General features: G+C 37.4%; 1 protein-coding gene across 2 annotated transcripts in view; it reads left to right on the forward strand.

Annotated features, from left to right (window-relative positions):
• Window positions 1–2,899: 2,899 nt before the first annotated feature.
• The window catches only part of anapc1 (anaphase promoting complex subunit 1), a 260,906-nt gene continuing 245,893 nt past the window's right edge, over window positions 2,900–17,912 (forward strand). For both annotated transcript variants that reach the window (XM_039748373.1, XM_039748374.1), the window contains exons 1-4: window positions 2,900–3,081; window positions 6,042–6,278; window positions 14,929–15,090; window positions 15,930–15,972. In XM_039748373.1, the coding sequence (XP_039604307.1) occupies window positions 6,066–6,278; window positions 14,929–15,090; window positions 15,930–15,972 (418 nt within the window). In that variant the 5' untranslated portion in view covers window positions 2,900–3,081; window positions 6,042–6,065. The remainder of the gene's footprint in view (window positions 3,082–6,041; window positions 6,279–14,928; window positions 15,091–15,929; window positions 15,973–17,912) is intronic.

Raw genomic sequence — 17,912 nt, forward strand, 5'->3', positions numbered from 1 at the left:
CTGCAGAGGTCTTGAAAAAGAAGGGCCAACACTGCAAATAATGACTCTTTGCATAAACTTAATGTAATTGTCAATACAAACCTTTGAAACTTATAAAATGCATGTAATTACTTCAGTATAACATAGAAACATCTGAGAAAAAGATCTAAAAACACTGAAGTAGAAAACTTTGTGAAAACCAATACTTGTGTCATTCTCAAAACGTTTGGCCACGACTGTATACCTGTGCAGTTCTGGTAGGTGGTGCAAAGTCTCATCTCATTTATTTAAGGTTTTTTTTACAATTTACATTAATTGAATGCAGTTTTACATAAATAAAATACAAAAAAATATTAAATACATATAACAATACAATACCTTTAATACATTCAAATATTAAAGTACAATAAAGGAAAAAACTAACAAAAAAGATGTCAACAGTAATATTCTCATACTAGTTAAAATCATTGAATAACAGATTGAAAGGCTTAAACCAACTTCTTTGCTTTGCTGATTAATTCAAGAGACTTTACATATACCAAACATTCTGTAAGGAAAAGATTAAAAAAGGGATAGTAGCTGGGGCTCCTTTATACCAACAGTAATATGCCTGCAAAATGTATCACTGTGACTGCCCAGTCAGATTTCTTTCTTTTTAAATTTTCTTTCTTTTTAGTCATTCTAGTGTGTGTTCAGACCCACAGTGGTCTTAACACACACAAATATATATACACTCACCTAAAGAATTATTAGGAGCACCTGTTCAATTTCTCATTAATGGAATTATTTAATCAACCAATCACATGGCAGTTGCTTCAATGCATTTAGGGGTGTGGTCCTGGTCAAGACAATCTCCTGAACTCCAAACTGAATGTCAGAATGGGAAAGAAAGGTGATTTAAGCAATTTTGAGCGTGGCATGGTTGTTGGTGCCAGACGGACCGATTTTCATGCACAACCATTTCTAGGGTTTACAAAGAATGGTGTGAAAAGGGAAAAACATCCAGTATGCGGCAGGCCTGTGGGCGAAAATGCCTTGTTAATGCTAGAGGTCAGAGGAGAATGGGCCGACTGATTCAAGCTGATAGAAGAGCAACTTTGACTGAAATAACCACTCGTTACAACCGAGGTATGCAGCAAAGCATTTGTGAAGCCACAACACGCACAACCTTGAGGCGGACGGGCTACAACAGCAGAAGACCCCACCAGGTACCACTCATCTCAACTACAAATAGGAAAAAGAGGCTACAATTTGCACGCGCTCCCCAAAATTGGACAGTTGAAGACTGGAAAAATGTTGCCTGGTCTGATAAATCTCGATTTCAATTGAGACATTCAAATGGTAGAGTCAGAATTTGGCGTAAACAGAATGAGAACATGGATCCATCATGCCTTGTTACCACTGTGCAGGCTGGTGGTGGTGGTGTAATGGTGTGTTGGATGTTTTCTTGGCACACTTTAGGCCCCTTAGTGCCAATTGGGCATCGTTTAAATGCCACGGGCTACCTGAGCATTGTTTCTGACCATGTCCATCCCTTCATGACCACCATGTACCCATCCTCTGATGGCTACTTCCAGGAGGATAATGCACCATGTCACAAAGCTCGAATCATTTCAAATTGGTTTCTTGAACATGACCATGAGTTCACTGTACTAAAATGCCCCCCACAGTCACCAGATCTCAACTCAATAGAGCATCTTTGGGATGTGGTGGAACGGGAGCTTCGTGCCCTGGATGTGCATCCCACAAATCTCCTTCAACTGCAAGATGCTATCCTATCAATATGGGCCAACATTTCTAAAGAATGCTTTCAGCACCTTGTTGAATCAATGCCACGTAGAATTAAGGCAGTTCTGAAGGTGAAAGGGGGTCAAACACCGTATTAGTATGGTGTTCCTAATAATCCTTTAGGTGAGTGTATATATATATATATATATATATATATATATATATATATATATATATATATATATACATATATAAAACTATGCATATGTTTTAAAAATCTTAAGGTTAAAGGCCAAATATACCCGTGGGGACAAATAAAGTTCAATCTACCATCTGATCTACAGTATGTACACTTAGGTATGAAATATTTCCCAAGTAATATTAAAAACTGATAAGAAATTAAGTGGTATAATTAAAAGATTACTTCTTATAAAAGAAATAGCATTTAATTGAAAAAGAAAATAAAATACCTCAAATTGGACAATTTCTTTCAATAGGTTTCTAGAGAGAGGGCAAAAACAAAGATGTTGAACTTCTTCAGCTGCGAATTATAAAATGTGCAATTAATAGCTATATCTGGAAACATTTTAATTACAAGGGCATTAACTGGGCAAATTCTGTGAAGCATAATAGAATAACTATTAGCAATTAACCAAGCTTTCCACCAAATAATTTTATCTTTAATAATCACTAAACTATACACTGATTTAATAAAGAGATAGGATCTTACACAAGGTTTAACAAAGGACTTGACGAATGCATCCGCGTTGGGTAATGCAGATAGAACCTGAAACTAAACTGTGAAGTGATTCTCTTTCTAAGTACTAACGAGGTTCGACGCAAAGTACGTTATACAATATATTCTCTGAAGTTAGCAGAGAGTTGTGCGTGTAAAGGATTTAGCTGTGCTACGAATAAATTGCAGGCCAACAAAACAACTGTAAAAGAGTAGCTAGCTTTAGCATGCCCCACATACAGTAGCTCTGAGATGCATAATTCGGTTTCTTAACTTCAACAACTCTCACATTCTTATTTTGATTTACTAATCTGTACGCTAGAATTTCTCAGCGGTCTTTATCTCAATTTCAGGGGACCGCATCTGACTCAGATCCCCGCCTGCAATTTCACTGGCTATCGCCGGACTGTACAGACCTTCGCTCTTCTTTCATTGGTGAACGTTCTTTCGCGAGTGCTGACGGGAAACAAACATGGCCGCGTCTGTTTGAACCTTTCTTTTTCTTTTCTTGCTAAGGGTGGCATTTTCCTAGATATCAGATTTCGATTTGTAATTAAATACGTAAGAGACAAAATAGTATTGAAAATTCGGAAAACAAGGACGCCGAGAGGAACTAATAGACGATTTGTTATTATCAGGTTAGATATTTTGAGTCGCTCTACATTATGTTTTAGGCATATTTGTTTTATAAGTATATCTGCTGATTGTACTATGCATTTGTAATTTGTTCCTTATAGTTTAGGAAGATTAAATAATTATTGTGTAAATCATGTAGTTTTTTTGTATTTCCTACGTGTACTTCAATTAAATTATTAAATGTGGTCAGCGTGTACAGTAGCATTACTATTACAGAGCAGCTATAAATTATGTAGGTGTTCTTCTGTGTTTCGTACGTCCACTTGTAATTATTAAATCTTGTCCGCGTGTACAGTACCATCATTACTATTAAAGAGCAGCTATTAGTTATGTAGGTTTTTTTCTGTGTTTCGTACGTCCACTTGTAAATAATAAATTTTGCCCGCATGTACGGTAGCATCATATCAGAGACAAGGGATAGACCCATGGAAGTGAATGTCGAAGTGCTCAACATACACGCTGAAATCCGTGTGCTACTAAGATAAAAGTTTATTTTCCTTTAGTTACATGTAAATAACAATTTTACTGTGAATACATAAAAAGTATCTTCTGTTTGTATGTCTTTTATAATTGTACCATTGAGTCAGGGACGAGATTCTCTTTCAGTCATTCATTAATTTTTTCGTATGTTCACGGAATCAAATTTGTCCTTTAAACAAAGTTACAGAGAACAGTAATTAGGTGAAACGTCATGCACAATTTTTGAAGTAAGTGAATATATCAGTAATGAAAGCACAACTGGTGACTAAGATTGCATGGGTAAACAGCCTAATCAGTTGCAGATTAAATAGAATTTACAGTGCATCCGGAAAGTATTCACAGCACATCACTTTTTCCACATTTTGTTATGTTACAGCCTTATTCCAAAGTGGATTAAATTCATTTTTTTCCTCCGAATTGTACACACAACATCCCATAATGGCAACGTGAAAAAAGTTTATTTGCGGTTTTTGCAAATTTATTAACAATAAAAATAATTGAGAAAGCACATGTGCATATGTTTTCACAGCCTTTGCCGTGAAGCTCAAAATTGAGCTCAGGTGCATCCTGTTTCCCCTGATCATCCTTGAGATGTTTCTGCAGCTTAATTGGAGTCCACCTGTGGTAAATTCAGTTGATTGGACATGATTTGGAAAGACATACACCTGTCTATATAAGGTCCCACAGGTGACAGTTCATGTCAGAGCACAAACCAAGCATGAAGTCAAAGGAAATGTCTGTAGACCTCTGAGACAGGATTGTCTCGAGGCACACATCTGGGGAAGGTTACAGAAAAGTTTCTGCTGCTTTGAAGGTCCCAATGAGCACAGTGGCCTCCATCATCCATAAGTGGAAGAAGTTTGAAATCACCAGGACTCTTCCTAGAGCTGGCCAACCACCTAAACTGAGTGATCGGGGGAGAAGGGCCTTAGTCAGGGAGGTGACCAAGAACCCGATGGTCACTCTGTCAGAGCTCCAGAGGTCCTCTGTGGATAGAGGACAACCTTCCAGAAGGACAACCATCTCTGCAGCAATCCACAAATCAGGCCTGTATGGTAGAGTGGCCAAACGGAAGCCTCTCTTTAGTAAAAGGCACATGGCAGCCCACCTGGAGTTTGCCAAAAGGCATCTGAAGGACTCTCAGACCATTAGAAACAAAATTCTCTGGTCTGATGAGACAAAGATTGAACTCTTTGGTGTGAATGCCAGGCGTCATGTTTGGAGGAAACCAGGCACTGCTTATCACCAGGCCAATACCATCCCTACAGTGAAGCATGGTGGTGGTAGCATCATGCTGTGGGGATGTTTTTCAGTGGCAGGAACTGGGAGACTAGTCAGGATAAAGGGAACGATGACTGCAGCAATGTACAGAGACATCCTGGATGAAAACCTGGTCCAGAGCACTCTTGACCTCAGACTGGGGCGATGGTTCATCTTTCAGCAGGACAACAACCCTAAGCACATAGCCAAGATATCAAAGAAGTGGCTTCAGGACAACTCTGTGAATGTCCTTGAGTGGCCCAGCCAGAGCCCAGACTTGAATCCGATTGAACATCTCTGGAGTGATCTTAAAATGGCTGTGCACCTACGCTTCCCATCCAACCTGATGGAGCTTGAGAGGTGCTGCAAAGCGGAATGGGCGAAACTGGCCAAGGATAGGTGTGCCAAGCTTATGGCATCATATTCAAAAAGGCTTGAGGCTGTAATTGCTGCCAAAGGTGAATACTTTCCGAATGCACTGTATGCCATTTTTTTCTTTGAATTTGTGTTTAAACCAGTGGTGAACAAAGTCGGTCCTAGAGGGCTGCAGACAGGTTTTTGTTCCAATACAATTGTTTAATGTAAAGTTTTTGCTTATAAGTGCTTCATCAGCCAGAATTGACATTTTTTCTGGATAACTTTGTCTCGCTCGTTAATGTTTCAAATGCATAATTGCTCATTTTAGTCCTAAATAGCAGCAGTCAGTGCTTTCAATGCCTCCTTATTAGCAATAAGATTGAAATAAACCAAGGAACCGAAAGTTCTCTGTCTAGGTGGTTTGGATTTTCACCTGTATATAAAATACAAGGAAACAGAAGAGGAAGAAATTAAAAGACTGAAAATTACTCATTCATTTTAGGCTTCAATCCGTTTGGATGATATTGTTAGAAAGGACATTTCAGAGTAAAACACTAACAATACATTCAATTAAATAACATCTGTTATATGCAAGAATTATTTATTAAGAAACTGGGGTTGAACAAAACCTTTCAGCCTCTATGGCTGATGGTACTCACCCCTGGTTTAAACCATTCTGCTCTAATTAAGCTAATATTCCTGTTTTTAAATATGCTTTGCGTAATGTTGCATAATACACCTTTGTATGTGGAATTAGTTTTTTTTTATTATATAAAGGTGTAGAAGAAAATTCGTTATATATTAATGTTATTTCAAATAGCTTAAAATTTAAGTGAATGGCCCCCTAATTTTTTTTTACTTTCAGAAATAATGCTGATATCTGTAACTCATGTCGACCATCTATGAAGAGAGAGCAACGATGATAGCAGCAGGGGATTTGCAGGAGTTTGTTCCATTTGGTCGACACCACTGCAAGAACCACCCTAATGCCGTAAACCTCCAGCTTCGGCAGCTGCAGCCAGCATCTGAGCTTTGGTCCTCTGATGGAGCTGCAGGCTTAGTGGGATCACTTCAGGAGGTTACACTCCATGAAAAGCAGAAGGTATTTTCTTTGAAAAAAGTATTACTGTGTCTTCAGTTTATGTGGTTAAAATGAAACTAAAAATATGTTATGTTTTCAGTCCTGTGTAGCCACCCTTTTGAAACCAAGTAACTGTCTTATTCCAGCCTCCCTTGTGTGTCGCACTACACACTGTTTCCAGCTTTATAAAATAAAGAGTGCAATGATGCAGGTGGTGTGAAGTCTCCATCGTGTAGAAGTAATAAGGCAGTAGGTTTCCCTGGGAAGTCTTGATCGTGTCACGTGTGAGCATGTTTTCCTTGTCTACTGTAACCAGGTGTGGTGGGGGAGAGTGGGCGTGAGTGGAAAGCTGATGCTTGCTTCCAGTACCAAAATTCTGAAGTTCTGGCACCGTTTCATTTTAAAATCTGGGTTTTCTGGTATACTGCACAGCCATAATGTACTCTTGATTCATTCTTTTGAAATGCCTTTCAAAGCCTTTGTTACAACCATTGCATCCCATTAGTATCATTAAAATATGTTGTATATGATTGCATTGTGCTTGTCAAATTTTAGTTGTTATGATTAACTTCCTTGGCATTAACCATGAGTGTTACTTGGGCTCAAAATTCTATGTAAAAACAATTAAGCCTGAGTCAGACTAGGAGTAATGTGTAATTATGCACTTTACAATGCTAAGCCCAAATATTTTGCTGCCATCTAATGGATGAAATAACCTCATGCAACAGAAAAATATGAATATTTCAGTACATTAACTCAGTATGTTAACTCTATGGTAACCAAAAACCACAATGGTAAAAGCTGTAAAGTCAGCTTCAGAATAAACTGAAATTAAACTTAGTGATAATAATGGGGATGTAAATTGGTCATTAGGTTGACACAGACAGTAACAATGACACCAGCTCTGTATATATGGAACTACCACATTTCAGTGATTTTCAAGTTTGGTGTCAGCTTCCTTCTACTGCTGACACTCATGCTATTTTTTGTTGCCCATTTATGGGTAATCCTTGTCTAATGATGTCTGTTGATCATAATTATCTGGACTGTTTGTTGGTGGTAGTCTGGTGGAGAAAACAGCTGTTGAAATGTACAGTACTACTATGCTAAAGCAGGATCATAAAAGTCACAGTAATCCATCTGGTTGTTGCAGTCACAGGCAGCCTGTAGGTGCAGTTGATATGTGGGTGTTTTCCATTCTCCTGATACTGCAGAGCATTTTGGGTGAACCAGTCCAGAGAGAGTTCTGTTTCACAAACCTTTTGTTGCAGACACCCATTTTCAGTGAAGTTAAGTATGAGTGTCATTTTTCACTCAGTACAATATACAGTAATCCCTCGCTATATCGCGATTCGACTTTCGCGGCTTTACTCTATCGCGGATTTTATATGTAAGCATATCTAAATATATAACACAGATTTTTCGCTGCTTTGCGGGTTCTGTGGACAATGGGTCTTTTTACTTCCTGTGAATGCTTCCTCAGTTGGCTTGCCCAGTTGATTTCATACAAGGGACGCTATTGACGGATGGCTGAGAAGCTAACCAGTCGGTGCACGCAGTTAAGTTCCTGTGTTCTGAATGGCTCTGCGACGGAGCGCCGAATTCGATTCTGTGGCGTTAACCAGGAAGTCTCGTCTTACTCATTCAGCATCAACGTGTTTTGCTGTGTAAAGAGTTAACTTTTGTGCTCTTTTGTGTTTATCTTTGTGTATAGTCAAGCCCTTCATTATGGCTCCAAAACAGTCTGCTCCTGCTACTGCTTCAGGGGCCGTGCCCAAGCGCCAACGGAAGATGTTAACGATTGTCGAAAAGGTAAACGTTTTGGATATGCTGAAGGAAGGGAAAAGCTACACCGCTGTAGGACGCCATTACGGCGTCAATGAGGCTACGATTCTTTTTATTTAAAAAGTAGGAAAGAAATATAAGATCTACGGCCGCAGTGTCCTTTTAACCAGGGTGCAAAACGAGTTGTAAGTGGATGTAATAAGGCAGTAGTCTGGATGGAATCTGCTTTTGGAATTTGGATTGAAGACTGCCGGAAGAACAACGGCGGTGCTACAGTCGCCTGAAGAGGCTCCTTTAGAAGAGCTGTAACGCTCTCCTTTGTTGTGCAGTAAAACTAAACTCATCGTTATCGGACAGGTCATCATGTCATTGTTGGTGAGTAACCATAATTAATTTTCTACTTACAGTACTTTAGTCACTGTATACAATTTTTCTTGCATTGTACGTATTTATTGCTGGTGGCCTGTCTATCGTAATGGCTGTAACATATGTGATATCGGAGACACTCGATATCTTTAAAATAATATTTAGGTTTTACTGTATATAAACAGTGTGTTTACATACATAATTTCAATGAGTCTTCCCTAATATCTAAGAGAATACAATGGGTTTATGCTGTATAACTGTGCGGGGAATTTTTATAATCAGTGTGGGAGAGTTTATAAGGGTTTAAAATATATAAAAATAACCATACAAACATGGTTTCTACTTCGCGGATTTTCACCTATCACGGGGGGTTCTGGAACGCAACCCCCGCGATTGAGGAGGGATTACTGTACCTACATTTCACTAATAATGATGACTAAGATAAAGCAAATCACCCAGGACCCAATCTGTACCAATTGTGAGAAGAGAATCAGGTGATAATCAAAAATATTCAGCTGGTGTACAGTATGTTTCCAATCATGCCATAAGTATTGATGAAAGTCTTATGGGTTACGAGGGAAGGCTGTTGTGGATACTGTACATTGCATCCAAATGGGACCGAATCTTTACCAAGTTCTAAATCCTGTGCGAAGTAAGCTTTGCGTACATCTGGAAAATTTACATATAACACATCAAGCAGATATGAAAAGATTTTTTATGTGTTGGTTACTGTTTCAAAACATATTTCATGAAGTACTATAATAAATCCTACAGTAGTGGACATACCCATGTTTCTGTTATTTCTGTTTTTTGCTGGTGGAGAAATATTTAACACTCTTTGCTCATTTTTCCAGTGGTAATCATAATGCTAAGGATGCCAATAAAAATAATTTTATTTATATAGTGCTTTTCCAACCTATTCAAAGCACTTTAGGTAGACAGTGGGGAATCACTTCATCCACCACCAATGTTTGACATCTATTTGTATGATGCAACCATATTTCTTAATTGACTAGTTATTCCAACCCCTCCCTCATGTTGTATGCCAGCATACTCCCATTTGTACCATTTTTGAATAGGGTAATCATGGCAACAGCTGTATCACTTTCAGCAGAAGAAGGTTCACTCAAAAATATCAGTCAAAATTGTAGTATGTTCGAATTTTACATGAAAATCTGAAAAAGTGGTTGGTTATTTGTTGTGTAAAAACAGATGGCGTTCCACAACAGTGCTACCTCAATTCAAAAACACCGAAGAAGCAACACGATTGAAGTATAGGGCAAAGCAAGACAACAATGCTGAAAGTAACCCACTTACATTTACTTAGCCGCTTGACAATATTACTTTTAGTTTTGTGAAGCTGGTTGACTTGAAATTTATACTAGTGATTAGTGTTGGAGCGAAATTTAGCACAATGGTATTTATTTGGACAGAGCAGATAAATTGTCTGCTAAATGCACTGTTCAGTTGTCACAAGTATTACTTCTGAGTGCACTGAAATAAAATGTTTTAGTAGATAGGCTTCCTAAAACTGATAGCTTTATTTCAAGCAGAGATGCATTTTTATCCTTTGCTCATATATTTATGCCAGTGCTGGCAACTTTTAACTCTGTCACCTTGTGGATCCAAATAAAGCTACTTATCAACAGTTCTCATAATTAAGAAGCATTAATATCCTGCATAAACGTAGGCCAGTTTTATTAACTTATTTTTATAGATTTTCTTCTATGATTAAATTGTAGATAACTCATATTAAATAAACTAGCAGAATACCCGCGCTTCGCAGCGGAGAAGTAGTGTGTTAAAGAAGTTATGAAAAAGAAAAGGAAAAATTTTAAAAATAACGTAACATGGTTGGTAATGTAATTGTTTTGTCATTGATATGAGTGTTGTTCTCATATCTATCTATATATATATATATATATATATATATATCTCTATCTATCTGTATATATATATATATATATACCCGCGCTTGGCAGCGGAGAAGTAGTGTGTTAAAGAAGTAATGAAAAAGAAAAGGAAACATTTTAATAATAACGTAACATGATTGACATTGTCATGAGTGTTGCTGTCATATATATGCCTGCCTAAATAAGTCACCCTTGCTTTGCTCTTACTTTTTTACAGTTCATTTAATCATGGGTAGTGGCGGAAAAATTATAAAATGGAAGGAGGATGGCTTTACCAAAACAATTATTGATGGCGAATCGATTATTCATAAAGCTTGAATTGGTGATCTGTTTTCTGTGTTAACCTCATATTTTTCATACTTCTTCTCAAACTAAGGTGGTGCGAGGGTAAAATGAATCGGGATGCGCTGATCAATGTAATCGTTGTACCAGGAAATCATGCATTGACAAAAGCTCCCCTTTGCTTGTAATGCAAAGTGTGATTAAATGCATTATTTTTTAACGCGTTATGGAGCACATGCATCGAAGCTTCTCAGCTGCGCTTGTGCTAAGAAAAGGAAAGATTTTAAAAATAATGTAACACGATTGTCAATGTGACCTTTTGAAAGTAGTGCCTGGAGGATTGAGTGTGGAGAAACTCTAGAGACAGCGTGTGTATTAACTTGTGGATTTTTCTGTGAGTATTTGGTGGCAGTCTGACGAAGTTGCTTCGGAAGACGGCTTTAGCCGCGGAGCTCAGCTCAGAGCGAAATGAGATGAATGGGAGGGGAGATGATGACGTGACTCCCCACCCGCCTTAACTGTCAATCCCCCACAAACACAGTCTCTCGGAATTTGCATAAGCACAGCCCTTCACCTACAATTTTAACTTTGTTACAAAGTGATCAAAACTCTCGTTTATATCCTGCGTCCTCTCATTAAACTTGTATCCTGCATTACCTGTGGGCATGTGAAACGCAGCGTAGCCTGTCTATGAACTTAATTTAAAGTTTAGGTTTACACCTTGCTTTCTTTCCGAGGTAGCAGCACTCATGAATATGGTAGTATATGTCACTTGCTCGCTTCTTATTGTTTCGCTGCCTTCTCAATTATATAATACATGTTTTCTTAAGCGCTTTTTGGAGGTCTTCCTGGTTTTCTACGCACTGCGTTGACAGTCAGTTCACGTGATTACGTGGGAGGTGTGATGATGTCACATGAAACTCCGCCCCCCACGTCTTTCCAGCTCAACTCTATTACAGTTAATGGAGAAAAATACCTTCCAGTTATGACCATTAGGCGTAGAATTTCGAAATGAAACATGCCCAACTTTTGTAAGTAAGCTGTAAGGAATGAGCCTGCCAAATTTCAGCCTTCTACCTACACGGGAAGTTGGAGAATTAGTGATGAGTGAGTGAGTGAGTGAGTGAGTGAGGGCTTTGCCTTTTATTAGTATAGATAGATGATCAGGCTGACTCAATAAGAGTTTTTTTTTTTTAAATAACCTAGTGCAGTTCATGCAGTTGATCCAAACCGGAACAGAGTATATGGCATAGAAATGGACTGCTGTCCACTTGTAGTGGAGCTGCTGCTGGGAGGTTGGTTTTGTAAAGTGACATTTTTCTACTGTAGTTTAAATTGCCGAATGAAGACTGTTCATCTTGGCAAAATCCTGGTTTTGATGTCAAAGTGGTATGAATATAAGCACGCCTTAACTAAAATAGTTCTGGGCTCTTTCCATATTCTTTCTTGAAGTGATACATACAACCTAATGACTGACTATCCAACTTCCCCTGTGTTGCCATACAGGAGTGCCCAGGGTGAGCCACATACGGTTTATACTGTGTAATGGGTGCCCACGGCCATTACACATTTGGGAGCCATCTGAAATTAGCCATTACCTGGCCTGAGTGACCTGGAATTATTCCCAGGTATAAAGGAAGTTCAATCTAAGGCTCAGCAGCTCCCCCTGGCTGCCCCCATGGAACTCACCAGGGCAGTACCAAACTTCAATTCCAAGCATTCCCTGCGGGAATCTGTGGTGCCACAGCCACTCAGGAGGGCTGCCCTCTGGTGTGCTGGGGAAGGTTGTGCCTTGTGGATGCTCTCTCCCCCGGTACTTCTATCCAGCTGGCATCCCATATGGGTAAAGGCTGTGGGTGCCCGTCATAATCAAATGCTGCTCATGAAGTGTTGTGCAGTGTAAAGGTTTTCTCCCATTTCTTCCCTTTGACTCCAATGTCTGAAAATGAACACAATTGCCTGTTGCACAGAACCATTTGCACAGGAGGATTTTTGATGGACTATTAATGTGTATATCTAGTAGGTTGGTTTTGAAAAAATGAAAAATTAATTGTGATGAAAGCAGTAACAAGCTTCAGGAAATAAAATTAAAAAAATGCTCAATGTGCATTCATTTCCCTTTAAGAACAAAGCACAGAGCAGCACAAAAGTCGGCAAATCAAAAATGAACTGCTACTGAAAAGTTTAACTTTATTATTCAATGCTCTCCAAGAGATATGTTGACAGTCTGCTGTAATATGATTTCAGTTGGTACCAGTTATTCTTTACAAACATTATTAAGGTATTTTATTCTAGATATGCCTAGCAGCTATATTCATGATGAATGAATAACACCTCTCTCAATTTAAGAAAATAATTTTAAAAATACAAGTGAAATGTAAAAGTGGATCTATTGTAATACTGAAGCCTAAGATAGGGTTTATATTTCATGCGACGCATGCTCCAGGGGATGCTCCTGCTACGCAAGCGTTTTACTGTTTATACTTGTGCACGTAGTTTACGGATATCTGGAGGAATCCACCAGGTGGCAGTGTGAGATATTATCACTGTGAGAACAGGTTCAGCTCTGCTGTGTTGTGTTGTGAATTGCCTGGAACACCCATTAAATTCTGATGACACCTTACCACAATATCTCTGAAAAGAATGTTATCTATCTATCTATCTATCTATCTATCTATCTATCTATCTATCTATCTATCTATCTATCTATCTATCTATCTATCTATCTATCTATCTATCTATCTATCTATCTATCTATCTATCTATCTATCTATCTATCTATCTATCTATCTATCTATCTATCTATCTAATGATTAAATACATCAATCTAGGGATGTGTCCATTCTAGCTAGCATTGGGCACGAGGCAGAAACAATCCCTGGACGAGGCATCAGCTCATCGCAAGGTGAATACAAGCACTTGCATACACTGGCGTCATTTTAGTGTCGCCAAATGTGCATATCTTTGGAAGGAAATCGGAGCACTCTGTGGAAACCCAGCAGGAAAACATGTAAACTCCAGGCAGGTAATATCAGGACTCCCTGCAAGACAGCAGCGCTACCGCTCCACCACCGTGTCAACCCCATGTGTGTAATTATTAACAGTGTTCATTATTTAAACGAAATTAATGATTTATCTGTAAAATGTAACATACATACTTTAATGCCTTTCATCATGGCAGTGATATCAAGTATAAATCTAAGGATTCTAAATGTCCAGAGTTGGAATATCATACATTTAATGTGTTCTGTGTGGTGATCTATTGCTGTTTGCTGCTCTTGTCAGGTCAGGAGGAAGCCCTAGAAAAAAAGACGATTGGGAATATGCAATGCTTGATTATAAAAGTACCACAAGTGCATCTGTATGCCGGCATTTTGCTACACCACATCGAACCATTCATCAAACATTGAAGTGCGCACATCGAATCTACCATGATGCGCATAGTGGCTTTCTGTCACATGTAGTTAGTAAACAAGAGACTCTGACATCACGTTCCGACTTTTATCACACTGCGCCCCCCCAACTTTTTGCTGGTACTGCAACTCGTGCAAGCGTCGCATTAAATTCTGAGGTCCTGCTCAGAGGACGCGTTAAATGAACGCTGGTAACGCGTGGCAGCCATGATACCTGCGCATACACGTTCTGAGCGTGAAGTATAAACGAGCCCTAAGAGAACCCAACAGCCTAATTATTTGGTCATGTTTCAATTTGGACTGCTTACAAAAAGTTATGTTAAGTTTATTATTACTAAATTTTTTTTTTTCTTTTAGCATTTTTTAACTTGCATATTTTACTGATAACAATGTCTTGTTTGTCCTCTTGTTTTTTTCAAATTCTGTATATCAAATTATTTCATAAATATTCAAATGAAGCACACATTTATATAACTATTTGAATTATTTAAATTACTTGTTAGATACTCCGGCATTAGGATCCACACACAGACTACAGAGTAAGCACATCCTGATTGGCTTGCCAACACCTCATCCAGAAACAACCCATATTTATTAGTTGAATTCATTTTTTTGTCCCCTTATTTTAGCTACTTGTTTGATACACCTGTGGGTCTTGCTGTATGATAAAATTTGTATTCATATATATTCATGTAATAAAACGCATAGCACATGAGAAAAACAGACTTTATAGCCTGATATCTCACCTATAGTTTGACACCTTGTTGCAGTGTGTTTGGGCAGAGATGTGCATTAATTTAAACTTACATCTTTAGAAATATCACCTTTGAAACTAAACCGGTGTTTGTCCTGGTTTTCTGAAATGTGCAAATGCAAATATTATTTATGTTGATTAGTATTTATTTTTTATAGGAAAGCTGGCAGCTTAGAAAAGGCACTGGTGGTGACTTAGAAGGAGTTGAATATGATGAAGAGCTGTATTCAACTGGCAATATGGTCATATGGACACGAGGAAGTAGAGGACAGACATCTTATGTATATAAGGCATTTACTGTGGATAGCCCTGTCCTTCAGGTATGTTAAACTATTCATTTATGTTACAGTAGAAAGAAATGGGAAAAAAAATCAGAAATGAACTTTCTGTTGTCAGTGGCCAAAGGCAGCCTATAAAGTAACTTCACTAAAATGATATAAAATTCTATTTAGGAAATTCAATACTTTTCACACATTTGTATTAAAAAAAAACACTTGACACAATGCATGTTAACAAAATTATGTGCAGTGTTAACAGTATTAAATTGGGGCATAATGTTGTCAGTGTAATTTTGCAGTTTTGTATTTTATATGTGGAGACACAGTAGTCACAGCTCATGCTCAACTGCTCCAGGAACTTTGGCTGAAATCTATGTCATACCTATTTAAATATTTTAAATGTAAACTATGTTGTATTTCTGTAGTCTGATGTTTCGGCTCCCTCTACCTCTCACTTGAACAGTGGCATCAGTAATTTTGAAAGCAACTGTGCATTTAAGTGAAGCAAATGATAGTACATTTTAATGCCTCTGAAGTTTAAATTTCTCCCTTGTAAATTACTACTATAACATACTGTACTTTTTAATGTCTATACACAAGAATACATTTGTTGTTTGTTTTTTTTTTAATTAGGCATAGCTTTATTTCTTATTTGTTATGCTGGAAGTAATCAACAGAAGTTGAACATGTCTCTTTCTAAGAAGTGCATTGGCTGCGGTATTTAAATACATTTTTTCACAGACAATTTTCTTTTTACTTGGTGCAAGCAAAATTGCGTGTGATGTGCATTTAAACACATACAGCAAGTTTTCCTTTTTGTTTGATTTGTATACTTAAATGTATTTAATATTACTTAACAATTTTTGTTTATTATTTTGCAGGCGGTATGGTGCAATTTTAGTGTTCTTCAAAATAAGGATGATGGTGAGTTGCTGCTTTTCTTATTTTTATATACTTTTCTGTTTTGTTATTTTTAAGCAAATGTGAAATTTAAGTTAAATCCCTACACATTAGGTTTGATATGAAATGAGTCAAATTATAAACCATTTGGTTAAAAAAAAAATTATTATTTAACCAACTATTACAGACCCACAACAAAAATATGTTCTCTTACCATTCAACATTAGAAAATCCTGAAAGATTTATTAAAATATTAAAAAGTTCTAAAATATTTATGCAGTCCAACTGTTAATTCTCTGATCTCTTAATGAATGGCTACGAATGAAACACTTTATTTTTATTTCCTAAAGCCTTACTGATATCAAAATTAAAAATTTTTCACAATTAGGAAATTTTTTCTTTGTAATTTTATTGGGAAATAAACAATAATTATGCTGAATAAAGACCAATCGCTGTTGGAAGACAGCCATTATTCTGTTCTAAAGTTATTTCAGGGTCTTTTACCAGCAGATGGGATCTGGGAATGCAAATGGCATGAGTAAGCCTAAATGAGATGATGTAATTTCAGAAAGACTTCATGGTGGTGTGGAATAGACAATACTTCTCAAACAGACTCTGTAAATCGAAGTTTATTTCAACTAGAGCTATTAAATTCAAATGTGAAATTACAATATTCTGTATTTGAATTAATTTTATAATAATAATTATTTATTTTGATATTTTAAATAAAACTTAATGTTTTAAATCTCTCCGGTTGGTTTTACGTTATTAGTCCGCTTCATTTAGTGGAGTACTGCTCTTTGCATCAAGGCACATAATCATGTTCTTCTCTAAGAGGGCTGCAGCCGAACATTTTGTGGAGATGCTGTAACAACAGCAATAACATTTATTTATATAGCACATTTTCATACAAAAAAATGTAGCTCAAAGTGCTTTACAAAATGGAGAATAGAAAAATAGAAGACAGTAAAAAAAAATAAAAACAAGTCAACATTAATTAACATAGAATAAGTAAGGTCCGATGGCCAGGGTGGACAGAAAAAAAAAAAAAAACTCCAGACGGCTGTAGAAAAAAAAAATCTGTAGGGATTCCAGACCATGAGACCGCCCAGTCACCCCTGGACAATCTACCTAACATAAGTGAAACAGTCCTCTTTGTATTTAGGGTTCTCATGGAAGGACTTGATGATGATGGTCACGTAGACTTCTGGCTTTCAGTCCATCAATGTTGGAGCATCATGATGCTTTCAATAGGTGGTGGTGGCGCAGGCCGCCACCACAAAGAAACCGGAAAAATAAATAGAAGAGAGAGTTGGGGTCAGTACGGATTTTAGAGCCACTATGAATAGTTATCATGATGAATTGAACATACAGAGTATCAGGATTAAGTTAAAGTGAAGCTATGAAAAGGCCATGTTAAAGTAATGTGTTTTCAGCAGTTTTTTTAAAGTGCTCCACTGTATTAGCCTGGCGAATTCCTATTAGCAGGCTATTCCAGATTTTAGGTGCAAAAAAGCAGAAGGCTGCCTCACCATTTCTTTTAAGTTTTTGGAATTCTAAGGAGACACTCATTTGAGGATCTAAGGTTCTAGGGTGTAAGAGTTGTTTGCTTTTCTGATCATGTGGAGTAGTCAGGTAATTTTAAAAGCAATCAGTGAATGCATACTTTTGCTAAGGTCAAAATGAAGAAAAACATATAAAAATAAAGTGATTATCTTTCCTAATCTCAGTAGGCCAGTATGCCAAATACCATTGTGATGGGATTGACATTTTTTTATGTACCAGGGTTTTCTTTCATTTTACATGTAGCACTATTAAGTACTGTTGTGCCGCTGCCATGAATTTTGCACACGTCACCTCTTAATGTTCCAACTTCTTGTATAAATTTTGCTTCCATTGCCTTTAATTTCCTGATGATTGCTCTTCAAATACACACATCTCCAAATAAGCTTCAAAGAAGTTAC

This window comes from Polypterus senegalus, chromosome 3 (genome assembly GCF_016835505.1).
Source record: "Polypterus senegalus isolate Bchr_013 chromosome 3, ASM1683550v1, whole genome shotgun sequence".
NCBI classification, from domain to species: domain Eukaryota; kingdom Metazoa; phylum Chordata; class Cladistia; order Polypteriformes; family Polypteridae; genus Polypterus; species Polypterus senegalus.